Source organism: Carcharhinus amblyrhynchos, chromosome 25 (assembly GCF_965287045.1).
Source record: "Carcharhinus amblyrhynchos chromosome 25, sCarAmb.v2.hapA, whole genome shotgun sequence".
Taxonomy (NCBI): Eukaryota; Metazoa; Chordata; class Chondrichthyes; order Carcharhiniformes; family Carcharhinidae; genus Carcharhinus; species Carcharhinus amblyrhynchos.
In genome coordinates, this window is record NC_137348.1 from 24087853 (window position 1) to 24114244 (window position 26392).

General features: G+C 40.2%; 1 protein-coding gene across 2 annotated transcripts in view; it reads left to right on the forward strand.

The window, feature by feature from the left end:
- Positions 1 to 26392, forward strand: part of mrrf (mitochondrial ribosome recycling factor) — a 42838-nt gene that overhangs the window by 131 nt on the left and 16315 nt on the right. Inside the window, exons 1-4 of one of the 2 annotated variants that reach the window (XM_080212157.1) lie at positions 26 to 46; positions 15054 to 15265; positions 16058 to 16213; positions 19870 to 19988. In XM_080212157.1, coding sequence (XP_080068283.1) covers positions 15082 to 15265; positions 16058 to 16213; positions 19870 to 19988 — 459 coding nt within the window. In that variant the 5' untranslated portion in view covers positions 26 to 46; positions 15054 to 15081. Of the gene's footprint in view, positions 1 to 25; positions 47 to 15053; positions 15266 to 16057; positions 16214 to 19869; positions 19989 to 26392 lie in introns of those variants that run through there. The other variant, XM_080212156.1, reaches the window with a different exon arrangement.

Genomic DNA, 26392 nt, shown 5'->3' on the forward strand with positions numbered 1-26392 from the left:
GTAATAATAATAACCGGCTGCTTTGCTAAGGTATCGTCGAGTAAAGGTGAATGCATCCCCGCTTTAAATGACTAAGATTCTAGGGCTTCAGGCCGCATGTTCTTTAGTGGCACCTCTGTATCACAGGCTGAGCAGCTCTATGATTTGATTTGATTTATTATTATTATTACATGTATCAGTACACCGTGTTGTTTCCTGCACCCTATACAGATAAAGCGTACCGTTCATAGAGAAGGAAAGGAGAGAGTGCAGAATGTAGTGTTACAGTCATAGGTGGAACTTGAGAAACATCAACTTAATATAAGTTCAAAAGTCTGGTGGTAGCAGGGAAGAAGCTGTTCTTGAATCAGTTGGTATATGATCTCAGGCTTTTGTATCTTTTTCCCAATGAAAGAAGGTGGGAGAGAGAATGTCTTGAGAAGCCTGGGGTCCTTCATTACGCTGGCTGCTTTTCCGAGGCAGTGGGAAGTGTAGATGGAGTCAGTGGTTGGGAGGTTGGTTTGAGTGATGCACTGGGCTACGTTCACGACCCTTCTTGTGGTCTTCAACAGAGCAGGAGCCATACCAAGTTGTGATACAACCACAATAAGAAGTCTCACAGCACCAGGTTAAAGTCCAACAGGTTTATTTGGTATCATGAGCTTTTGGAGTGCTGCTCCTTTATTAGATGAGTGGAGGGTTGGGTTCACATAACTTCAGAGACTCAACTGCAAGATAATGGTAGGCCTTCTTAACTATAGCGCAGCGTGGAGGGACCAGGTTGATGGTGATTAGAACATCTAGAAACTTGAAGCTTTTGACCGTTTCCACTTCATTGGGGATTGTCCTCCACTACATTCCCTGAAGTTGATATGATTATACGTTGTTATGCTTCAAAGTAATTACACAATTCAAATGATAAATATGATGGAGGAGGTAGTGAAAGGCTACATTAGCACATAAACACATTCACTCTCTTCCTGAAGTATTTGTGCCCTATAATAAAGCAGAGAAATTAACTTTACCTTTTGTGTGGTGCAACACGATATTTAGTTTTGTATTGTTTGATTGGCCAATTCCAGTCTGTTTTGGGACAGAGTTGGATGTGTAGGAAGTGTTACAGGAATGCAGAAACTGCTATATGAATGCAGGTTCTTTCAAGGACATCCATTTACCTATAACTTCTAGATTGTGAACTCGGTTGTTGACATAGCATTGGCCTCTGACCTCTCGGAACTAAGTCCAGTCACTCTGAATTTACATTTTTTTTGTCATGGGCCCAGCATAAAATATCCTTCAAATTATATTAAACAGATGATCTTGATTTAAAATCAAGTCATTTACAACCCAGGAGTCCATTTGGCCCATTGACTCCAGGCTGACTTTCTGTAGAGCAAGCCAGTCAATCTCGTTTCCACAGTCATTCCCATAGTCCTGCAACTTTATTTCCTTCAAGTGCTTATCCAATTTCCTTTTGAAATCATTGATCATCTCTGCTGCCAGCACCTTTGCGGGTAGCGAGTTCCTGGTTATTACCACTCACTGTACAAAAAGGTTCTTCCTCACATCCTTCTATAGACCTGTGTGGAAAATGGAAAAATTCATATGCAATAGCAGTATTGGATGACACAGTGGTGCAGCAGTTAGTGCTGCTGCCTCACAACTCCAGGGACCTGGTTCAATTCTGGCCTCAGGTGTTTGTTTGTGTAGAGTTTGCACATTGTTCCTGTGACTCTGTGGGTTTTTGCTTGGGTGCTCCAGTTTCCTTCCACAGTCTAAAGACATTCAGGTGGATTGGCTACGGTAAATTGTCCCTTAGTCTGCATGCGTTTGAGTGTACGCTTTGGGATGGAGCATATTCCAGCAGCTCTTGCAGTCAAACTGATGCTAAACATCATGCTTTGCAGTCCTTTGGACCCCACCAGCAAGGCCAAGAGGGATTTCTGACTCTTGGCAATCCAGAACCCCCATATATCCCACCCAGGGCACGTGCCTATTGGCTGGACTTTTACTGCCACGCCCACCTGGAATCCAGGCCGGTGCATCTTGCACAACGCAATTCTCCACTGGCCTTGGTGGGATTTTACAAGCCTCGCACAAGCGAGGTCGTAAAATACTGACCATTGTCGAGACACAGGCTGTCCAACAAAAATAATAATAATTGGGCACTCTTCTGAAACTGTGTTTATAAAATGGCATTGAGACAGTTTTTATTTTGTCCATTTGTATTTCCTTCTTTTAAAGAAAAGATTTTTCATTCATAATTATACAAAGGGGAGATCTTCAAAGAATTAATGGCTCAGGTACAGACTAAATACATTTCCAGGAGGAGGAAAAGGAGGTCATCTAAAGTTAGAGCTGTCTGAATGACTAAAAATATCGAGATTACAATGAGACAAAAATAGGAGACCTATAGCAAATGTAAGGTTCATAATATAGAAGAGATTCAAGCTGAATAAAGAAAGTACAAGGAAGGTCCAAAAAAAGAATGGGGGGAATCGATAAGCAGCTAACATAAAAGAGAACCCAAAAGTCTTTAATTGACATAGATACTGCATATAGGCTGTTGCATAAGGTTAAATCTCACAGGATCCAGGGCGAAGGAAATGGATACAAAATTGACTTCTTGACAGAAGCCAGAGGGTGGTTGTAGAGGCTTGTTTTTCAAACTGGAGGCCTGTGACCAGCAGTGTGCCTCAGGGATCACTGCTGGGTCCACTGTTATTTGTCTTTTATATTAATGATTCGGATGAGAATATAGGAGGCATGGTCAGTAAGTTCGCAGATGACACCAAGATTGGTGGCATTGTGGACAGTGACGAAAGTTATCTCCGATTGCAACGAGATCTTGATCAATTGGGCCAGTGGGCTGACGAGTGGTAGATGGAGTTTAATTTAGATAAATGCGAGGTGATACATTTTGGTAGATTGAACTAGGGCAGGACTTACTCAGTTAATGGCAAGGCGTTGGGGAGAGTTACAGAACAAAGAGATCTAGGGCTACATGTTTATACCTCTTTGAAAGTGGAGTCACAGTGGTGAAGAAGGCATTCAACATGCTTGGTTTCATAGGTCAGAATATTGAATACAGGAGTTGGGATGTTTTGTTGAAGTTCTACAAGACGTTGGTAGGGCCACGCTTGGAATACTGTGTACAATCCTGGTGACCCTATTATAGAAAGGATATTATTAAACTAGAAAGAGTGCAGAAAAGATTTACTCGGATGCTACTGGGACTTGATGGTTTGAGTTATAAGGAGAGGCTGGATTGACTGGGACTTTACTCTGGAGCATAGAAGGCTGAGGGGTGACCTTATAGAGGTCTATATAATAATGAGGGACATAGATGAGGTAGATAGTCAATACCTTTTCCGAAGATAGGAGAGTCTAAAACGAGAGTGCAAAGGTTTAAAGTGAGAGGGAAGATCGAAGGACCCAAGATAGGTTCCTGCACCAGCATTTTTAAAAATATTCTAATGTGCTGTCTCAGAATGCTAGGCCCTGTGCTCAAGACTACTGCCCAACAGAGAGAAGGCGCGAGCTTGTGAGCCCATACGCTGGTACACATCGTAAGACTCAAATTGAGTGTGTTGCGGGGGCATTGCCTCCCAGCCAGCTGCTTAGCCTCTGATTCACAGAATGGTGAATGGCAGAGGGTAGATACAAAAAAGTAAAGTAGAGTATCGATTGATGATTAGTCCTTTACAGCTTTGTTCAAAATCAACAAACAATTCATGTGAAAAGAACCATGCTTTCTTTGTTTAAAAAAAAGGAATAATATTTATTTCTGCAATTTAAGAAGCTCACCCTTGTTCTGCTAATACAAAATACAGGTTCAGGTGGAAGTTGAAGGATCCAGTTATTATGATGCATTTCACTTGATGTTGTCCATCAATGACTTCAATCATGGCACTAATGCACTAACCTGCACCTTTATTATTAATGTTTCCCAGAATGAGGCGGGCTGAATTTATTTTCTATTAAACTGGACTTCAAAAGATAAAAGGAAAACAAACCTATTTTGTTTCTAATTCTGTGTGCGGTTGGCAGTGTCTGTACTAAGTGGGGCTTCACTCTTTCGTGCAAATGTACTTTGCATCCAAATTCTGTGGCTTAGCCCTGAGACCTATGGGCTGAAAATTTGAATTAAATGTAAATGTAATATTTCCCACTTTGATTTCATAGAATAGATTTCATAGTATCCCTACAGTACTTAAGGAGGCCATTCGGCCCATCAAATCTGTACTGACCACAGTCCCACCCAGGCCCTATCTTCATAACCCTAATTTAATCCCCATGACACTAGGGCCAATTTAGCATGGCCAATCAACCTAACCTGCACATTTTTGGAGTGCGGGAGGAAACCGGAGCACCCGGCGCAAACCCACGCAGACACGGAGAAAGTGCAAACTCCACGCACAGACAGTGGCTCAAGGCCAGAATTGAACCTGGGACCCTGGCATTGTGAGGCAATGGCATGGTGGCACAGTGCTAACCACTATGTCACCATGCCGCTCTTAGCATGCTTTAAGTCATTTTAATTGTTCTATATCTCCTCTCTCACTCTGATAGTATTTTAAATGTTCATATTCGACACTTCATCCAAGGTTAGCGATACAATTTAACAGGTCAGACGACTGTGGGGGACGCCATATAGAATATGGTGATAGTGGATGCCTTAGAGGTGATAGTGGATGCCTTAGTGATTATTTTCCAAACCTCGCTGGATTCTGGGGAAGTGGCGGAAGATTGGAAAACGGCTAATGTTACGCCGCTGTTTAAAAAGGGTAGCAGGCAAAAGGCAGGGAATTATAGGCCGGTTAGTTTAACATCTGTTGTAGGAAAAATACTTGAATCCATCATCAAAGAAGAAATAGTGAGGCAACTTGAGAAGAATTGTTTGCTAGAGCAGACGCAGCACGGATTCGTTAAGGGGAAGTCGTGTCTGACAAATTTATTGGAATTCTATGTGGGTGTGACTAGTGTGGTGGACGGAGGGGAACCAGTGGATGTGGTGTTTCTCAATTTTCAGAAGGCGTTTGATAAGGTGCCGCACAAAAGGTTGTTACAGGAGGTTAGGGGGCATGGAGTTGGGGGTAAGGTATTAGCGTGGATAGAGGATTGGCTGTCTAATAGGAGGCAGAGAGTAGGTATCAATGGGTGCTATTCGGATTGGCGGTTGGTGACTAGTGGAGTGCCCCAGGGATCGGTGCTGGGGCCTCAGCTATTTACCATTTATATAGATGATCTGGAGGAGGGAGCTGAGTGTAGGGTGTCGAAATTTGCTGATGACACAAAGATAAGTGGAAAAGCAAATTGTGCGGAGGGTGTAGAAAGTCTGCAGAGGGATCTAGATGGGCTGAGTGAGTGGGCGAGGACCTGGCAGATGGAATACAATGTTAGTAAGTGTGAGGTTATCCACTTTGGCAGGAATAATAGTAGGAGGGACTACTATTTAAAGGGCGAAAAGCTGCAGCATGCAACGGTGCAGAGGGACCTGGGGGTCCTTGTGCATGAGTCGCAAAAACCCAGCCTACAGGTGCAGCAGGTGATCAGGAAGGCAAATGGGATGCTGGCCTTCATTGCGAGGGGGATTGAATATAAAAGTAGGGAGGTCTTGCTGCAACTGTACAGGGCACTGGTGAGGCCGCAGCTGGAATACTGTGTGCAGTTTTGGTCGCCGCACTTGCGCAAGGATATTTTGGAGGGAGTGCAGAGGAGGTTCACTAGGCTGATACCAGAGTTGAGGGGGTTGAGCTATGAGGAGAGGCTGGATAGACTGGGCTTGTACTCGTTGGAGTTTAGAAGGATGAGGGGGGATCTTATAGAGACATATAAGATGATGAAGGGGATGGATAGGTTAGAGGTAGAGAGATTCTTCCCGCTCAGAAAGGACAGCAGGACTAGAGGGCACAGCCTCAAGATAAGGGGGGGTGCAGTTTAGAACGGAGTTGAGGAGGAACTTCTTCACTCAAAGGGTGGTGAATCTGTGGAATTCTCTGCCCGTTGAAGTGGTGGAGGCTACCTCGCTAAATATATTTAAGACATGGGTAGATAGGTTTTTGGTAGGCAAGGGGATTAAGGGTTATGGAGAGAAAGTGGGAAAGTGGAACTGAGCCACTTCAGATCAGCCATGATCTTATTGAATGGCAGGGCAGGCTTGAGGGGCTAGATGGCCTACTCCTGCTCCTATTTCTTATGTATGTTCTTATGAATGAATTGCGGTGCTTGCACACACATGCAGTTCTAGGAAAGTTGTTGTATAGCATTCAACAATGATAATTGTGGCTGATTTTCTCAGTTTCCAGCTCAGTGGTACTTTCAACCATTTATAGAACCCTTAAATCTACAATCTTAGCAGAGCTATGATATGTAATCTGGAGTCTTACAGTCAATGTGACTTAAAGACAAGGATTTCACCTTTGAAGGCTTGAATGGACTGTAGAGCAATTTCAGGCCTAAGAGGTCCCTAAAATAGAATTGTTGCTTGACCAACCCAATGCTGAGCTCCAGACAAAGTTGCTTGGTGGTAAGGCATGGGGAGTGTATACATATGTGGAGATCTGACTGACGGTCACTGATTGTGGCTACAAACTGTAGCCCTGGTCATCAGAAAACCATCCACTCTGTTTCAGTGGCTCAGTTGTAGATTGCTTGACTAGGTTAGAATATTGTGGTGTCAGACTCCAGCACAGAAATAGAATGCTGCCTTAGTGGCAGGAATGTGCTTTGGATGGAATTTTAAACTTTTTTCTTTATTTGTTTACGGAGTGTGGGCATTCTGAGCTGTTCTCCATTACCCCTTTCAAACTTTGAAATGGACCATTTAAGAGTCAGCCACATTTGTGTGGGTCTGGACTCACATGTAGGCTAGGCCTCGTATTAATGACTTAGATGGTAGTTTCATGGTCACTTAGCTGCCCACAGTACCATGGTGGGATTTGAACCCATGTCCCCAGATTGTTAACCTCTAGATTACCAATCCAGTAACTATGCCACAATCTCTCCTTTTAGTTTTAAATTAAGACCATGGGCAGGATGTTCTGGCCATGCTTTTCCCAAAACAGGAAAATCCCACCCGAGGTCAACAAGCCACACATGGTCAACCCCTCTGCTACGATTCCTGTGGCAGGCGGGATGGAAAAAATCCCCCTCGTATCTGCCTGTTTAGGAGGAATTGAAAGATGCCATGACATTCAAAGAAGAGAAGAGTGTCTTCCCAACGTCCTGGCCAACATTTAACTCTCAAACCAATTCTAAGTAATCTTCCTTTATGGGACTTTGCTGTGCCTAAATTAGTTGCTATTTTTGCCTACATGGGCGTGACTACACTTCAAAAGTAATTTACTGTAAGTTGGACATGACAAATGTTATGTAAATATTTCTTTCCCTTTCTGAATGGCATGTGCCATTGACTGCTACATTATAAGAGCTCAGTGACCCTCAGGAAAATGGGTATTAATGTGCTAGAGGAGTTTGAGTGTGGCTGGAAGCCCCCATTACAGAGGGGAATGTCTTCTAGTCATTGTCTTTGGGTTGACATGTGAATTTCCAATGACAAGATGTGTTAAGACCTACGGGACAAAGGAAGTTTTGAGCCGTCTTTTTTCCAGTGGGAAAATGAATAAATACCTCTCCTCTTAAACCTGAGATGAGTCACTTCCTAAATACAGCAGATGGGTTTATTAGCCAAATGTCCCTGCAGTGGCCTGGAAAGGTACTATGGCACAGAAGCTTAATGGAGTCATAGCCCTTGTAATATGGGAAGAGTGATCAATCGTTATAGTTGTTAATAAAATAGCTTGTAGCACAGTGCTTAGCTAAACCAATGTCTTGGCTATGGAGTGGTGGTGCCTACGACCAATATACCTGATGTATCCATTTAGGAATAGCATAGTCTGTAAACTTGGATCCTTGGGTGTTACCAAAGAAAAAACATGTTGCATGAGGTATAATTGATCTGAAGATTTGTGCCCCTCTTCATGCAGTTCATTCAGCCCTGTGGTAACATCAGTAGAGATTCCCAACATTGTAAACTGCAACTTGACCTGTAACAGCAATAAACTGAACTCCAATGTGTGTTGGCTAATTGTTGCTTTTCACCAAACAGGCAACATGTAGAGGAAGAAAAGCTATACAGAATATTCAAAGAAATGTTTGCTGTCAATGCACTAGACTTCAAAACACTCTAACAACAACAACGGCCTTGCTGTAAGAGATATCCAAAGCTGATTAGGCCAATTGCTCTATAATGCATGTCATCTGAACTCCCACAATTCAGTGTGGGACCTCATTTCCCTAATTATACTATTTGAACAGGGCCTTTCATGCATGTGTTACAGTGGCTTTGTCTCCCTTGGAAATGTTGGGCAATAAGTTGAGATCCAATTTTCCTATCCATACTTGCTGTCAGTGAGTCTGTGGAAAATTAAGGCAAGGATGTATAAAGTACGTTGTTTCTGGATACACATTCAGCTGTTGTCCTCTTTGGCATAGCAAGGTCATTTTGTGGTTTGAGACATGCACGTAAGCAGTCATAGTGATGTCCATAATGCATTATTTCCCTTGTATTAACCCTTTAATTAATCCATAGTTTTACTCTTGGAAACAAAATGCATCCTATTCCGAACACCAAGATCACACTTGGAAGTGCTTTGAAATAATTTATTAAATTATTTTAAGTACTCCAGAATTTTTGCAGTATGTGGCATTGCTTGACTTGTGTTAAAGCAAGCAACAACAACTTGCATTTATATAGCACCTTAACATAATAAAACATTCAAAGTGTTTCACAGGAGTATTAAAATCTGGGTGGGTTAGCTCAGTTGGCTGGATGGCTGGTTTCTGATGTGGAGCGATGCCAACAACGTGGGTTCACTTCCCGTACTGGCTGAGGTTATTCATGCGCTCTCAACATTGCCCCTCACCTGAGGTATACTGACCCTCAGGTTAAATTACCTGCAGTCAATGCTCTCTCTCTCTCTGTCAAAAAGGATGAGAGCAACCGTGGGTTCCCTAGGACTTTGGTAACTTTCATTTTCAAAACCTGCAGTATTGGTTAGTCAGAGTTCCCTTATCACAGTGACACAGAATGGTAAGATGTGAATTCACAACACAACCAGTTCTCCCTTGCAGCCACAACATTGCCAGGTGATGACTGGAGCCTAGAATATTCTCTCAGGAATACTGTGACAGCTTCTGTGAATGAACTACCTTCTGCCAATGGCCGAATCCAGCAGAAAAGCAGGTCTCCCATTGCATCCCAGCTTGGGAAGAGCAGAGCGATGATGCATTAAAGGAGAAAAAAATGTGAATTACAGGAGACGAGATAAATTTTTAAAAAATCTGCTGGAAGAAATTGTCTAACTTTGTCCGGGACATGGTATTTTTACAACTGTACCTAATTGTACATTTGAAAGAATACTGATTACATATTGGGGAACAAAATTACAAAGCTATATTCATCAGTCAAGCCACCTCTCATGCATTAACTTGCAGGCGGAAATTGCAGAGTAATGTTAGACCCAGAGATGTAAAAGATCTGCTTCCAGAATGGGATTACTGAATAAATTCTAATTGTTAATGACTAGGAATAATGAGTAAGTTCCAAACAATAATGGTGGCTGCCTTTGAGAATTTAGTTTCAGGAAGAAAGGGTTAAACATGCAGCTGCACGAATACAGTAATTACAGATTTCATTGGGAATTAAGATTGTTAATGAGCCTTAAATCCTTAATACCGATGCCCGACAATTGTGCCATTCTTCTCTTGTTTGGTGTTTTACTTATAAATACTTTTACACAGCCCATGTGCTCAGAAATAATATTAAAAATCCAACCATATTGGAGGCTGTATGACAAAAATAGTTAGAAAAGTACATGAGATGATTTGAATAAACCATTATGAATAAAGGGAAGAAAACATTAAAATGTGCATCTCATTTGTTTCTGAAGCACTCTATACATGATTGCTTCTGTATTTGAAGACATTTAGAAAGGATTTTCAGGTAAAACTTTGCATGTAATTTTGTATATTATAGTAAGTTAAAATCAGGTTGCAAAGGTTAAAAGGAAGCTTCTATTGATTGGGGAGTGATCTGTGTGAGATGCTTTTATTCAAATGTGTTAATATCAAATTTGAAGTGGGTCTTCAAAGCAGGTTTTTTTTGTCATTATTGCTTATGTAGGCCCAGATTTTTGCTCCTGGTTGGGTGCACAGAACCTGCACTTTGAAAATGGTGGTCCAGATGTTGGATTTTCAGTGCAGGGGGATGGGCTGCATAGAAGTCCTGAGAAGTACAGCGAGGATACCAAGTGTGGGGAGGGGCTGGGTGAAAGGACTACTTTGGGGCTCCAGAACCTATAGAATCTCTACAGTGCAGAACAAGGCCATTCAGCCCATTGCTGCTGCACTGACAGTCCAAAAGAGCACCTTAACTAGGCCCTATCCCCCTCCCTATCCCCGTAATCCTGCTCATTTACCGTGGCTAATCCATTCAACCTAAACATCTTTGATCACTAAGGGGCAATTTAGCCTGGGCAATCCACTTAACCTGAACATCTTTGGGAGAAAACTGGAGCACCCGGAGGAAACCCACGCAGACATGGGGAGAATGTGCAAACTCCACACAGACAGTCACTCAAGGCTGGAATTGAACCCGGGTCCCTGGTACTGTAAGGCAGCAATGCTAATCATTGTGGCACCGTGCTACCCTAACCTGCTCTTACTTGGTCTAATCTTCACACTGGGTTTTAGACCCCTGACCTACCAAATTCCCATCGTAGTGGAGGCAGCTGATGATTTAAATGGCCAGCTGCCCCTATCAACCACCCCCAATTCTGCCCCATCAAAATGGGAAGTGCTGCATTTAGGGACGATACAGGATTTTGGGCATTTCTACTATTTTCGCCATAATGGAGAGCTCTTCTATCGTAGTAAAAATCTGGGCCATAGTGTTTAAACTCACTCACTACAATAACACTTCCAGTCTGCTGGGATACATTTTCCTACGTGCTAAGCTCCATGACCTAATGTTGAGGGATGTGACTATAAATTGGTTTATTTTTCCCAGAAGAGTCACCCGAGATCCCTGTTGAACAGCTTCTAGTAGCCAGATCCAGAGCAATAAATACCTGGCATGTGGCTACTGGATAACCCTTTGGGGTTATCCAGTTGAGCTATAAAGACATTTTTTTTCACCAGATTCTCAGTTGAGTGATATATTTTGTTCCATACAGTATGTAGTTAATATTCATAATTGATAAATGCAGTATATGCTGAACATTTGATATCGTGGAGAGTATTATGAGTTAGTAGCACATTAAGGCTTCATATGATGCCAAGCTAGACATCAGGAAGCAGGTTCCACAGTACCTGATCCTTTGAGACATAGTAGACTGTTGTGCATGTCATTTCTTTCACAGTTTTGGTTAAAAGAGTTAGGCATTTGGTCAGACTTCTTTTTTGCACAGAAGTTAATTGTCAGGTTCTCTCTTTCTGCATTCTAAAGTCACTGGAAATTTTGCCGATTTTAGAATTGCCTGTGAATTAGCTTTCTCGATCTAAAATGAACTCAGAATTGTTTACTCCCCGTTTTCCTGCTGCAGTTTGAATACACCAAAAAAAAACTCCAGAACCATCAGAAAATCTTGCCAAACTGTTTATAGTCTTGAATTGACAATTGACAATGATGGCCCATACAATTCTGACAAAATGCTGCTCACCCACCCAACAGGCAATTTCCTATGACAAAAACAGAACGTGCTGGAAATACGCAGCAGGTTCAGCAGCATCTGTGGAGAGAAAAACAGAGTTAATGGGCGGAGTCCCCCCCCCCCCCCCTTTCTGATGGCGGATGCAGTTCGCCGTTGGCCGCCAGTCACCAGCAGACCTTTCGGTCTTGCCACTGTCTACGATATTTTGTGTACTCACTCATCCTGCCGCTGGGGAACCTGCCTTGGGGGTCACCTTCAGCAGGACTGGAAGTTCCCACCAACAAGATGGGCTGAAAAATCCGGCCTAATGTTTCAGGGTCAATAACCTTTTGTCAGAACTCTGTTTGTTTCTCCATTGATGCTGTCTGACCTGCCAAACATTCTCAGCATTTTGTTTTCATTTCCGATTGCCAGCATCTTCACCATTTTCCTTTAGTAGGCAAGCTCCGAGTAGGAGTGGGTGATATATAGCCTCATATTTCCTGGGATTTTTAAATGATAAATTGCTAGTTTAAGTGTAATGTTTGTGTTCAAAGCAGAGCCAAGCCTCTCCTCTAAACTGCAATATAACAACAGTCCAGATGAGTGGCATAATTATTAATAGAAGACCACAGCTGTACAGAGAAATACGCATTAAGCATCTCATTCCATATTTCCATTTACGTTATGAAACAATTCAGGGCGGCACTGTGGCACAGTGGTTAGCACTGCTGCCTCACAAAACCAGGGACCCGGGTTCAATTCTGGCCTTGGGTGACTGTGTGGAGTTTGCACTTTCTCCCCATGTCTGCATGGGTTTCCTCTGCTGCTCCAGTTTCCTCCCACAGTGCAAATATGTGCAGGGTAGATGGATTGACCATTTGTCAGGGCATTAGCAGGGTAAATACATGAGGTTACAGGGATAGGGCCTAAGTGAGATTGTTGTCGCTGTAGGCTTGATGGGCTGAATGGCCTCCTTCTGCACTATAGGGATTCTATGAATTGAATGAGTCCTGAGATCATAATTCTATCCAGTATTAATTTTGAAATTTTGTGGCACATCTAGGCTTAATTCCTTCAAAGACCTTTGCAAGCATTATTAAAATGCTGCTGTGAATGGTTACTATTTAAATCATTTGCTTTCCCCGATCTCTGTTCAAAGGATATGATACTTACCTATCAGATAATGGGATGGAAGGATAATAGTTCATCATTTGGAAAACACCTTAATTTTTATAATGTCTTGTCAGTTTAATTCACTAAACCAAGAGAATCCAAAGAACAAGCTGATGCTGTGCAGCTGAAGTCAGCTCAGTGTTGATTCTTGATCACCAACCAGATTTCTCCTATCGCTGTTGACATGTGTGTTTTGCTTGCCAACTTTGCAACATCTCGTCTTCTCTAGCTCTGAAAACATCAGGCCAACTCCTGTGGTCCATTTACACTTCTTAACTCCTTCTCCTGCTTGTGAAACCATCACAACTGGCTTTTTGAGCCCCACTACTAATCTCACAGTAAATGTCAGTTAAAAGTCACACCTGAAATTAGGAAGTGCCCTCATGTGACTAGGTAACGGGGGGTGGGGGGGGGGATTTCAAGCCCCTTTGTTCTGGAGTCAGCTGAGATTTTAATTTTAGACTTGCATTACAAATATGACCGCAGTCTTGTTCCACTGTTACCCGGAAATGCCATGTTTTGTATAAATGCTTTGGGAGTCATTACAAAATAGTAATCTATATGTGGGGGCTGGGGAGGGCTTCAGATGCCCTCATCAAACCACATGTGAGCTGAAGCAGGGTCAGAATAAAATTGCTGCTACAAAATCACCGCTTCTGTTTTTCTAATGGCTTTAGTTTTGAGGGAAGGTTTTATCCTTTTGGGTTTGTTTTTCTGCCCTCTCTGCCTTTAGAACACCTTGATGTTTAAATTAAAGGTATTATAATTTTGAGTTGCCTACCACAAGTATACTGGAAATTAGCATTCAATTCTGTAACTTGTCTGCCTTCAGTAGAATGCGCCTTAGGTGCTTGTAATTTTAGACAGTGGCACCATTCCTAGCTGTTAAAATACCATTAAATAAAAGGTCTCTATTATAAATGTTATTAATAATTTTCTCAGGTAAGTATTAACACAGCAAATATGCACTTTAGATAATTGATTGAGGTTCTCACTCTGGGTTGATTTGACTGGCTTAAGAGGGCAATACTAATAGTTTGTGATGCATTATTACATTTAGAACTCTGTTCATAGGATTTAGGAAATGATATATTCAGTCACCGTTCTCAAGAGCCAGAGTACTGCTGACTGATATTTACAATTAATATTCACTGAGCCATTGTAATTTTTCCTCCCATAACGAGGTGAAATCATCATGACTATGACTTTGAGTGTTATTGATATTCAGTCTATTTTAGGATGTTGAGTTTAAACCCGTTCTTTGATCTGTGGGACTTGCATTTGAATCTAGCCCAGCCGTGCAGTGAAGTGATTCCCCTTTCCGTTATAATCCTACACAAAATCAGTTTAGTCTGCTTGAATCCAGTTCTAAACGGGAATAAATTGAAAGCACAAAGCTGCTCGAAATAGAGCACTAATTAGCAGACTCATTCAGAGGCCACCGGGATGGTTTGTGTGAAAATTGGAAACATTCACACCCCTGTAGCTGGCATGCTGTTGTGAAAATTGATTTAAGGTGCATTGCAAGGATGGAGCAGAATGAACTTCATTGTGCATCTGGTCTGTGTTATACCTGAACTGGAAAGTGGTTCAGTGGGTTTTAAAGTATAACGGTTTCTATTTTCCAGCAGTGACACTAGTCAACTTAATCAGCATTAAACTCAACCAAAAATTGAATAGAATTTCAAGGCCTACCTTAATTGTTGGAGATTAATGCAAATTGTTTGGATTGGCATGATATTTTTGCCACACTTCAGTACCTTCCCTTTCCCGATAACATCTATGCACCAAGCTTTGATAGCTAGGTTTTAAAGCCTCGGCTATGCACAAGGTATCAGCTGGTGTTACACTGAGCATTTAAGATGCGTTTAATAATTGATTGGCAGTACTTTTCTGAGGCTGTATGTCATTGAATACTACATTGAGTTGGAATCGGCTATTTTAGGCCACGTGTAAAACCCTTAATGAAAAAAACCTGAAATAAAATTAGTTTTATTTTGAATGTTGGAAGATGTTGAAGGAAATGTCTGCCTTGCAACATTGGGAATAGATAGGCAACTCACTGACAGGCCTGGGAAAACTAAAGCGAGTGAGCAAAATGAAAATTTAAACCATGTTAGCAAGCTGCTGAAAGCTTCTCTGTCTTGCATCGGTCTTTTTTGAACTTTGCCTCAACCCTGAAAATGCCTTTCTCTTATACTCTAGGTAACAATTAAAAGCAGTTTCCTGCACAATGTCGATTGTACTGAGACAGATGTACCAGCTAGGACCTATGCTGTACAAATTCCGACCGCTTCTCATGCGATCAGCAGTGGAGAGCCGGGTGGGATCTGCAGCTGTGTTCCTGGACAACTGCAAGCAGTGTGGGGCCCTACATATATCCCTAAGCCGACTACTAGCAACGAAGAAGACCAAAGGTAACCACCCTTCCTTCTTACTTCTCCCGTTTTTACAATATAAACTATGTAGAAATGGAAAAGGTGTGTACTCATTATTCTTAAAATCATTTGCCTTTGCAATTACGTTTGTAATACTATTAGAGAAAGTCGCCCGGCTCAGTTTTGTTTATGGTTTTTGTAATTCAGCCGGAATGGTTAAAATATTGGTTCAAAATGTAATCTTAAATTTGGTCTTAATTTGGGCTTGAAATCCTGTCATCTGGGAACTTATTTTGTGGGATACAAGTGTGTATAGTATCCATCTCTTAATTCAGTATATATCCTTGCTAGTTTGTGGGGTGGAAATGTTTACAGGTCCTTTCCAAATGATTACTAAAGATATCTGTTGGTTACATGGCCAGCATGATGCAAATATCACCACTGAAATGTAATTCTAAGGTAGTTATCAAATCTGAACATTTGCCCAGAAAAAAAATTAATGAAGATTTTAGTAGAATATTTGAGATGAGCAGCATTACAGCACTGTATACAAAGAGCAGACGGCAAACAAAAAAAAGTACTTAATTTGGTATATAGAATATTGAAGTAAAAGGCAGTAGTCTTAATTACAGAGTTTTTCCAGTCTAAACATAAAATGACCCTGCATCAATATAATAGCTTGAGGCAGGTAAATCTATGTCAATTCAAATGGTTTCAGCTATTTGCAGATGAGCTCCCAGTGGCGAGTTACTGTGTGCTAAACTCACATTAGCTTATAGTTTATTGATACGTGCAGAATAACGTGCCTGAACTATAGATTGTAACTTGCAGTAAAATCTAAAGGACAACCAGGACCTCGAGTGAACATCAACGCTGCTTTAGTAGAAGACATCATTGACCTCAATGAATTAAAACAAGAAATGTTGGAAATCATAGACAACCTCAAAGATGATTATGGAAAGAATCTAAATATAAGAACCTCACCAGGTAAGGTTGATGAATGTAAATTTTGATTTGATTTATGATTGTCACATATATTAGCACACAGTGAAAAGTATTGTTTCTTGCGTGCCATACAAACAGAGTATACTGTTCATAGAGAAGGAAACGAGAGAGTGCAGAATGTAGTGTTACAATCATAGCTAGGGTGTAGAGAAAGATCAACTTATTGCAAGGTAGGTCCATTCAGAAGTCTGACAGCAGCAGGAAAGAAGCTGTTCTTGAGTTGGTTGGTACGTGACCTCAGACTTTTGTGTCTTTTTCACTATGGAAGAATGTGGAAGAGAGAATATCCAGGGTGCATGGGGTCTTTAATTATACTGGCTGCTTTGCCGAGGCAGTGGGAAATGTAGACAGAGTCAATGGATGGGAGTAAAGTGTATTTTAAAATATGAATTATTGATCCTACTCTAAAAAATATAACATGTTAAAAACCTAGAGGCTTTAGAAATAATGCACATTTAATTACACTGTGCATATAGGTTTATTCATGTGGGTTTGTTGGCTGGAGCTGGGTTTTTTTTATAGTATGATTTGCCAGTATCATAGCACGTGTACTATTACAGGTCACCCAGAATTTTGCTTTTGCCACTGACCACTTCCTACATGACATTAACCAGCACCTTTTAAAAAAATGCCACACATGTAACCATCAATAGTCCGCATAACACGACAGTGGAATATTAAGCTGCATTTGGCTTTGAATTAAAACAAACACTGGTGGAAATCATAGAGAACCTCAAAAATGGTGATGGGAAGAATCTAAATATATGAACCTCACCAGGTAATCTTGATGGATATGAAGCGTATTTTTGATCCTACTCTTAAAAACATAACATGTTAAAAACCTAGAGGCTTTGGAAATAATGCACGTTTAATTATACTGTGCTTTTGGGCTTATTCATACTGGCTTATTGGCTGGAACTGGAGGGACTACCAGTCCATATTACAATGTGATCAGATTGTCTCTTCTCATCAAAATTGCAGAGTCATTATACAGAACAGTAAGTTGACCTCCATTTTATGTATTTTTGTTAATTGTCCCACAGGCTGATTTGGCTCCCCACAATTTATCCAATACCTAAATTGCTGCACACGTAATCACTCGTTTTGTTTGGCAAAATTGACCTTCATTTCCACTGCTGTGTATTTGTGAGACCGTTCTTTTGGTGGTGTGACACTATTTTTGTAGTCAAGTACCTGAATTAAGTGTCCCTGGATTTGCTGAAATGTACCGCAGACTAAATTTCATTAGTTCTTTCTCTGCATTCTGGAAACTAAAAAGTCAAGATGGGTGATTAGCCAAACTTTATATTTAAAAGATCTGTGTGTGGTGTAAAACCCTAATAGCTTCTAGAAATTATTGTCTGAAGACCATGTTTCTATATCAAAAATTCAGTATTCCATTTTCACTTTGAGAATATTGCAACTGAATTTGAAGATATCTATAATTATTATCTTTTCACAATACCATAAGAAGTACAATTTTACTTTCTGTTCTCAAAAGAGAGATGTTAAATAAAAAGAGAATGCCATCTTCAACTTGATAATAGGCTTTTGAAAATTATAAACTATTTCCTAATTGCTTATTTCAGTAATCGGAATTTAAAATTTTGCAGGAAAGTGCTGTGGAGATTTTCGTTGGACAATTACATAGGACGTTTAATGCTCAATTATTTTTAATTGTATACCAATTTAAAAAAAATCTAAATATCACTTTAAGAAAGCAAATGGCATCAGTTATCCTACATTCCAGCTTCCGAAGTTTTGATATTCCACACTTCACTATAAAATGCACATGCTTTGCACATAACTATGCTTTGGGTATGTTATATTATACTTTGGTCACTTTTGTCTGACCTTCCAGAGCCCCTTTCTACCATGGTCTTGACCAGGAAGAATCCATTTTTGTTAATAGCTTCCTGAAAATGGTTTTTGTAGGAGGCACATGTCAAAACTGTCTAACAGAAGTGTTTGCAGATGGTTTTCCATATAGGCTGACAGGTAACAGCATCCCAAGGCAAAAAAAAAGTTCCACATATCTAGGAAACTGCAAAGAGTCTAGTTCTAGTATTTAAGGAGCTGTTTTTTCACCTTAGTTGATTAAGTGTTGACATGAAGCTTTCAAATTAAGAAACAAATACTGATGCTATTGAACTTCCAAATTTGTGAGAATTAGCTGCCAGTAGTAAAATTCATGTCTCTTTTCAATGTTTCTGCCAACAATTTAAGTGCATCAGAGTTTGTGGCATGTGGAATAGTAGGAACAAAATATTAGGATTCCAGCATCATTCAATATTGTCTTGCTTATTTTAACAAATAGAGTTGAAATTTTGATATTTGGAATTGCCACACTGTCTGGTAAATAATAAACCATTCAGCAATTATTTTCTGTGTTCTGAATTCTGAGATATATTCAATAAACCTCAATAATACTGTACAGTTCTTTAGACCATGAGACTATAAGATATTAGCTGTATGTGAGTAGACTGCAAAACAAGAAAATAAAGTACAGAGCCAGCATGTGAATAGATGCTGAGCCCTTGATTTATTTGAAATGGAACAGTTTTCAGATACCAGAGTTCTTTTAGGATCAAATATGAGGTTTTACATCTGGAGTTACATGACACCAATATTTCTGTCTATGTTTACTGTAAATGAAAAGGATTGTAGCGATGACAGAATAAATTGTTAATTCCGCTTCCTTTATTATCAGAATCAAACTTCTAAAACTTTTGATATTAAACCAAAATTTATTTCAGTCATGTCAAGACGGGACTGTTAAATCAGATAAATTTACATCAAATATCCAGTTCTTTTTCCCTTCTGAAAACTTTCTGAAAATTCAAACCATGAAAACTTAACGTTACAAGATCAAACATCAGAAAGAAGTATCTTCTCACTTGAATTTATTAGATTATGTTCCATTATCCAATAGCATTCTCTAACATGGCTACTTGAAGAAACCAATTCATCAGTGATTGTTATACATTGGACTCATTTTGATAATGATATCAGTAACCAGAAACAGCACCATGTTTCTATTGTGCATTGATGCCATGGTGTGAAGTTTTGGGATTTACCCAGTTATATCATTGATCTATGTTGACAGCAGCCCAGAAGGCACAATTATCCAGCAGCTTGAAACTTTCTTATATTGTAAAAGAAACTTTTTTCTGAACACAAGATAGAAAATAGCAGAATCATAGAACTAGCTGTTTTGAGTTTGTCTCCATTGTTTTCTGCCTATTTCCAAAATAGCTGTTTTGTAGTTTCAGAACATAAAATGTGTCGCAAGCAGTCAGTGAGCCGTAGCATGCCATCCGTCATCAATTGCATTTGACATATAATTTTAACTGTGTATTGCTGCTAGGCAATTTGTTAAGAGATAAAATTGAACTGAATTTCTATAATTTACAGGAGATTGTCTCTCAGGACCTATGTTCTATGACCTATAAGTAGGATAAAAGTATGGGAATAATTCTAAGTTGAATACAGGGAAGACCATTTGTGATCCATGAACATTCAATTTAAACAAGTACATCTATTACTATAGAAATGTTATCCAACAATGCTCCACTTTACATTTACTTGATCTTGTTTGCTAAATGCTATCACCATGTTCTGGAATCATATTTTTTTAGGTGCTCTGGATCATATAACAGTTACCACTGACAAAGGAAAGTTTCCACTAAATCACCTAGGACAAATTTCCCTGAAGTCACCTCAACTTATCTTGGTAAATATGATGAGTTTCCCTGAGGTGAGTTTATGTATAGACTATGCACATGTTTATGTTCTGTAAGTGTGTGATGTTTGTGGTTGTAATTAATGGTGTGTGCCTATTTAGCCTTTACTTGGTATTTAGCTAAATATTGGTTGAAGAAAAACAGTACAGTTGTGTGTACTGCACTATTCAATTAAGAAATTGAATAGTGCTGTACACAATTTCTGTGTTTAAATGTAGTAGCCCTTTGTTATCATCTATGCAAGCTAGAAGAATAAAAGGTGCATTTTAAAAAAACGTAAACTTATGAATTCTATTTAAATGCTATCCTAAAGTACAGTAAAGTCCCCACTGTTTGCAGAGGGGGGTTATGTTCCCATGAATACTCGCAAACAAATTTTCATTGGGAGTCAATTAGGTTCCAGCCATCCTAACATTTGACATATATGAAGGATCAAAGGCAGTAAAAACTATGTAATTTACTGGAGAAAATGTTTAATAAAAACAATAAAACAAGAACCTTGTAAAATTTGTCACACTTGCAGTGCTTCACTTGAGTGTGTGTGGTGGACTGTGATCAGGAATTAAATTGCAGCAACAATAAACACCCACATGCAGACAGCGGTAGGCAACAATTTTTCTACTGCTGGAAATGTGTCATGGACACCTTCAGGTTTTTTTTAAACTTCATTTAGGTTTAGGTTTTTGTTTCTTCTTTCAGCAATTTCTAAATTTGGCTTCTATTTGTGATGTTTAAATCCGTGGATGGTTGAACTGTTGGGCCTGCATTGAGCGATCTGGTGTACAAGGACTTTTGCATGAATTTGTGGAAGAGAGGAAGTCGTGAATGGCCGGACTTTAAAGTTTAGTTCATTTATTATTAGTCACAAGTAGGTTTCCATTAATACTGCATTGAAGTTATTATGAAAATCCTCTAGCTGTCACACTCTGCCACCTGTTCAGGTACACCGAAGGAGAATTTAGCATGGCCGTTGCACCTAACCAGCATGTCTTTCCTGTGGGAGGAACCCGGAGCATCCAAAGGAAACCCAGAGAGAGCATGTAGACACCACGCAGGCAGTAACCCAAACTGGGAATCGAACCTGGATCCCTGGTGCTGTAAGGCAGCAGTGCTAACCACTGTGCCACTATGCCACCCGCTGGAAGTACTAAGCATAAATGTCATGCAGAACTTTGATTTTTAATAGTCTTCGAAATTGATATAAACAGACCATCTTACAAACATCCCACATGCAATCAGCGTGCAGTTGTCGTAAAACTAGGTAGCGATGCAAAGCACTTGCCTCATTCTTGCTTTCTCTGCTGTCCACACTCCTGACTGAAGTGATGGGGGTGAGGCATGCAGTCATGTAACAGGCCTCATTCTTGGTGGAAAATGCACTTGCTCCTCACAATCTCCTGAGAATTAGGAACTTTCTGTGTGGGAAATTGCAGGAGTCCTGTCACTGTAGTCCAGCAGCTTAGTAGATGAGTGCACTACTGTGCTTTTTTCATCACAAGGTGATGTGATGTGTGATTTTTTTTCCAATCAGTAAAAGCACCATGAACCTGACAAATACTTTTAATTTAATTTTTCAAAATTAGGAATGATGTAGAGAGGGCAGTGAAAAATGGCACCCACTGGTTGTCAAATCATTAACAATGGGATTTGAACACAAAATAGTAATGAGAAGAGTAAGAGAGAAGTTAGAAGATCTTTTACATAGAAGATTATTAAATGATAGAATGTTTTATTGCAATTAGCTATTGTGGCAGGAACTATATCATTTAAGAAAGGAATGGAATAAGGAATGAAAGAATAATGGGAAAAGCTGATAACACTAGTTGAAGAGCTGGCACCAGCCCTGGTGAGTTAAACTGCAGAGCCTCTTATGCTACAATTTGCATGATTTTGACCAGTTTTAAATAACACATTCTGCTGGATATTATGATTGTACCATATTTCAAAGGCAGCCACCATGAAAAGAGTGAGCTATTCAGTTGAAACTCACGCTCAATTACAATAAAGCCTGTTGTTTACTCTATGACAAGATGATGGATTGTTCAAAACCTATTTTAACTTTTAAGTACTCTATTCCAAAGCATCTTTCATGAGAAGGAAATGAGCCACACTTCCACCTTGTATTGTCTTATTCAGAAACATGTTTGCTTGGTAAACAGAGGTTTCACTACAATTGTGCAAAATTGCCCTGCCTACTTTGATAATGCGTTTTACTGTTATGAATGTGGTTACAAAGACAAAAGTGTTGTTAATAGAATTGTCATAACAATGGGGGTTCTGCTACTTTCCTTTATCTCTGTGAACTATAATTTGTTCCAACACTCTGGCACACTACCGTTTTGTGGCAGTAACTCTGTTTCTTGTCTGGAGGTGCTGCTTCATGTAGGGTAGAGTTCTGTGGCACTGGCAACCATGCATTAACTTACTCAACAAATTCTGAATCTAAAACCAGAGAACACAGCTTAAACATTGGAATGAGGCCTTTCAGGAGTGACGATAGGAAAATGTTGTACATGCAAACCATGGTAAACATATGGATCTCTCTTCTGCATAAGGCATTTGATGCAAGATCAATTGTTAATTTTAAAATTGAGGGGCTAAACAACCTGCTCCTCTTCCTACATACCTAAACCATTCTTCGTATATAATTCCACATGAGCGCCAGTAGGCTATTGATCCCTGGAAGGCATTGCAGCCACACCTAAGTCTGTCCTCTCCTGATGTATGTGGACATATTTTCAAGGGACATTAGGGCAGTGGACAAGGCTGATGGATTATGTTTCTTCTGTCCCCAATTCCCATAGGTTTTTATACTGTCCTAATGACTGAATAGAAATGCAAAATTACTGTTGGTTAATGACACTTCAGCAAAACTTATGTATTTTGCAGAGGAGGAGTGCAGAGGAGGTTTACTAGGCTGATACCGGAGTTGAGGGGGTTGAGCTATGAGGAGAGGCTGAATAAACTAGGCTTGTACTCGTTAGAGTTTAGAAGAATGAGGGGAGATCTCATTGAGACGTATAAGATGATGAATGGGATGGATAGGATAGAGGTGGAGAGACTCTTCCTGCTCAGAAAGGACAGTAGGACTAGGGGGCACAGCCTCAAGATAAAGGGGGGGCGGTTCAGAACGGAGTTGAGGAGGAACTTCTTCACTCAAAGGGTGGTGAATCTCTGGAATTCTCTGCCCGTTGAAGTGGTGGAGGCTGCCTCGCTAAATATTTTTAAGACGCGGGTTGATGGGTTGTTGATAAGAGAGGGGATTAAGGGTTATGGGGAGAGGGCGGGAAAGTGGAACTGAGCCACGACAGATCAGCCATGATCTTATTGAATGGCGGGGCAGGCTCGAAGGGCCAGATGGCCTACTCCTGCTCCTATTTCTTATGTTCTTATGTTCTTATGTTCTTATTTTGAATTTCCTGAGTGGAAACGGTCTAGCTAATGAATACCATGGGTGGGATTTTCGTCTGGTCCTGTTGAAAGTCAGTGGACCTTTGGCTGATTCACTGATTTTGCCACAATAGGTCCCACCACGACAGCACCGTTAAATCCAGGACCATATTGGCCTAACTCCACGGATTTTGAATTTCACAACTTTAGAAATTTTGAATGTGATGCAGTTAATACCAGACATAAAAGGCAGCAAAGTGATTTATCTTTTATATCATCGTCTCTTTCCTGTCTGCTTGTGACTGTCATTTGGAGACATTGGTGTTTCTGCTTTCATCACCAGAAAGGCAAGCTGAGCTTACTTATTACATTCTGATTTCTCTTTGTGTTTGAATAAAAGGGAGCTGGTCTGTCAAAACAACCCAGATCTAAATCTACAGTTCAGACATTTATACAGGGACGACATAATACAGAATTATTTTGTCTCTGAACAATTTGGGTGTTTATTCAGTGTTAAAAACATTGAGTGACTGTAATTATGCAAGTCTATTCATAGTCACTGCAATGTTCAGAAGGCAATTAACACTATTTCCCCATATTTTTATACTGCCTGGACAGTCATTAGAAAAACAGTTTGTGTACAAATAATGAAAATCTCATAATTTGAATTTTTATTGCAATAAAACTTCCCTGACATGTGTGGAAAACTGATTTAACACTTCGGATGATAGGTTGGTATCTCCAAGTTGGCTGTTTATTTACCTTATTGCCCACTGGATGACACAGAGTGGGGCAAGTGGACAAAATAGCTTTAAATGGAAAGGTCTCTTCTATACTGCAAAATATAACTGGAGAATATGAAAGAGAAGAAGCTTTCCCAACAACAGATAAGAAAACGCTCTGTAACTTCAGTTGGTGTTTCAGACATCCTGGTGAATAAACCATTTAATCCATCTTGCTTGAAGGGAGAAAAATGAGCACGTGCAAAGATCGCAGTGTAAGCAGTTTAGTTGGCTACCCTGAATAGAGTGTGATGAACTAACAGTATCTGGCTGGAATTAACACAGGCAGTAATGGTGATGTCACCCTTCGCCCCACGAATTAGTCACTATGCGTTCAACTACCTAAGCCTCATTCCCTAGAATTTCTTGCCTCAGTCCATCTGCTCCTCCACCTGCATTTCTTCCTCACAATCCCCTCATAATATATCCTTTTACTCGGCATCCATATCTTTTCCCATATACTTCTGTGAAGGAGTTTTTTTTAAGTTAGAAGTGCTACATAAGCTGGTTGTTATTGAATAGAGTAGAATCCCTACAGTGCAAAAAGAGGCCATTCTGCCCACTGAGTCTGCACCACCACATTTCCACCCAGATCCTATTCCTGTAACCCCACATATTTACCTTGCTAATCCCCCGGACACTAGGATCAATTTAGCATAGCCAATCAACCTAACCCACACATCTTTGGACTATGGGAGGAAACTGGAACACCCGGAGGAAACTCACGCACGTAGAGGAAGAACATGCAAACTCCACACAGACGGTGTGGAATCCGGGTCTGGCATTGAGGCAGTGCCCTTATTGTTATACCTGGTTTACTAACATGTTATTTCTATCACTCTGCCAATTTAAAAGAAAATCTTGCATGTTAACGCTGTTTTCCATTGATCGCTAGCATAATCAGTTTGACAACCATCACTTTAGAAAAGGTCGGTGTTTAAGCAGTATATACATTTCCTGCTCATTCATTTGCCATGGAAACCATTAGTACAGCAAAGTGTGACAACTATACTGAGACTTACAAGTAGTTTTTACTTGGTTTTTGACATCTGGCTTGGAAACCACACTGTATGTTAAAATATCCCTCCGAGGATGTTGATTGTTTGTATTTGTGCTAAGTGCCAGCATCATTAACATTTTTCATTTCTCCCCTTTTTCTGTCCTATTTCTCTGCTTTTCTTCTGACTTTTGTTGGATTGTTGTTTTACAGGGATAGCAGCTTTCTGCTCCCTCAGCCAAATGACCATTTAAAAAAAGTGTAAGCCTAGACAAACTATTTGACTATAAAAAAAACTTTACAACCCAGTTTGATCTCTTTGCTACTTACATGTTGCATTGGATACAGGAGTAGGAAACCTGGCTAACACCTTCCTCACTTATTCAGCGATGTGAAGGCTAATTATTGTTCCCTGGCTGCTGTCATGACTGAAGTTACCCAGATTGGGGATTAGCTTTTGCTGCATTACACTTGATAGCCTTATCCAATAAAAATCCATCAATCTCAATCTTGAAAATTTAAATTGACTCAACGTCCATAAGCCTTTGGGGGAAAGAAAACTCGAGATGAAAAATGCTTCCTGATTTCGCTCCTAAATTGCCTACTTCTCTTTTTAATACTATGCTCTCTTCTTGATTCTGCCACCTGAGAAAATAGTTTATTTGTATCTACCCTATCATTTCAAAAACCTCAATTGGATCTCAACACAACTGTCTAAGCTCAAGAGAAAACAGGGCAAGTTCATGTAACTTGTCCTCATAACTTAACTCCCCGAGCCCTGATATTTATGCTGGTGACTGCACTGTATTTCCTCCAGTATATTCTCTCTTGAGGTTTGATGCCCAAAATTGAATGCTGTTTTCCAGTTGGGTTTGACTGAGCTTCTGTACAACTGAGGCATTGCTTCCTCATTTTTTGTTTTGAATTCTAGCCATCTTAAGATAGAGACCACGACCCCATTAACCCTTTGTTCTCAGGGAGAGGGAGAAAGGAAATGTCAGAAAAGGCTACTTTTTGCATACCTCTTAGCATAATAGTTTTGGAAAGTACTTCCAGAGACTTTGGAGCAGACTAATGTCCAAGTCAATATCACGTGGATGAAGTTTGGTGCAGCGAGATTAATTATTAAGTAAAAGGGGCAATGAGACTGAAGTTGAACCCAAGATAAGATTACTGGCGGGAAATCAAGCTCACTTTTTCGTAACCTTTCCAATACATACACTTGGATTTAGGGATGTTTCAGTTGAAA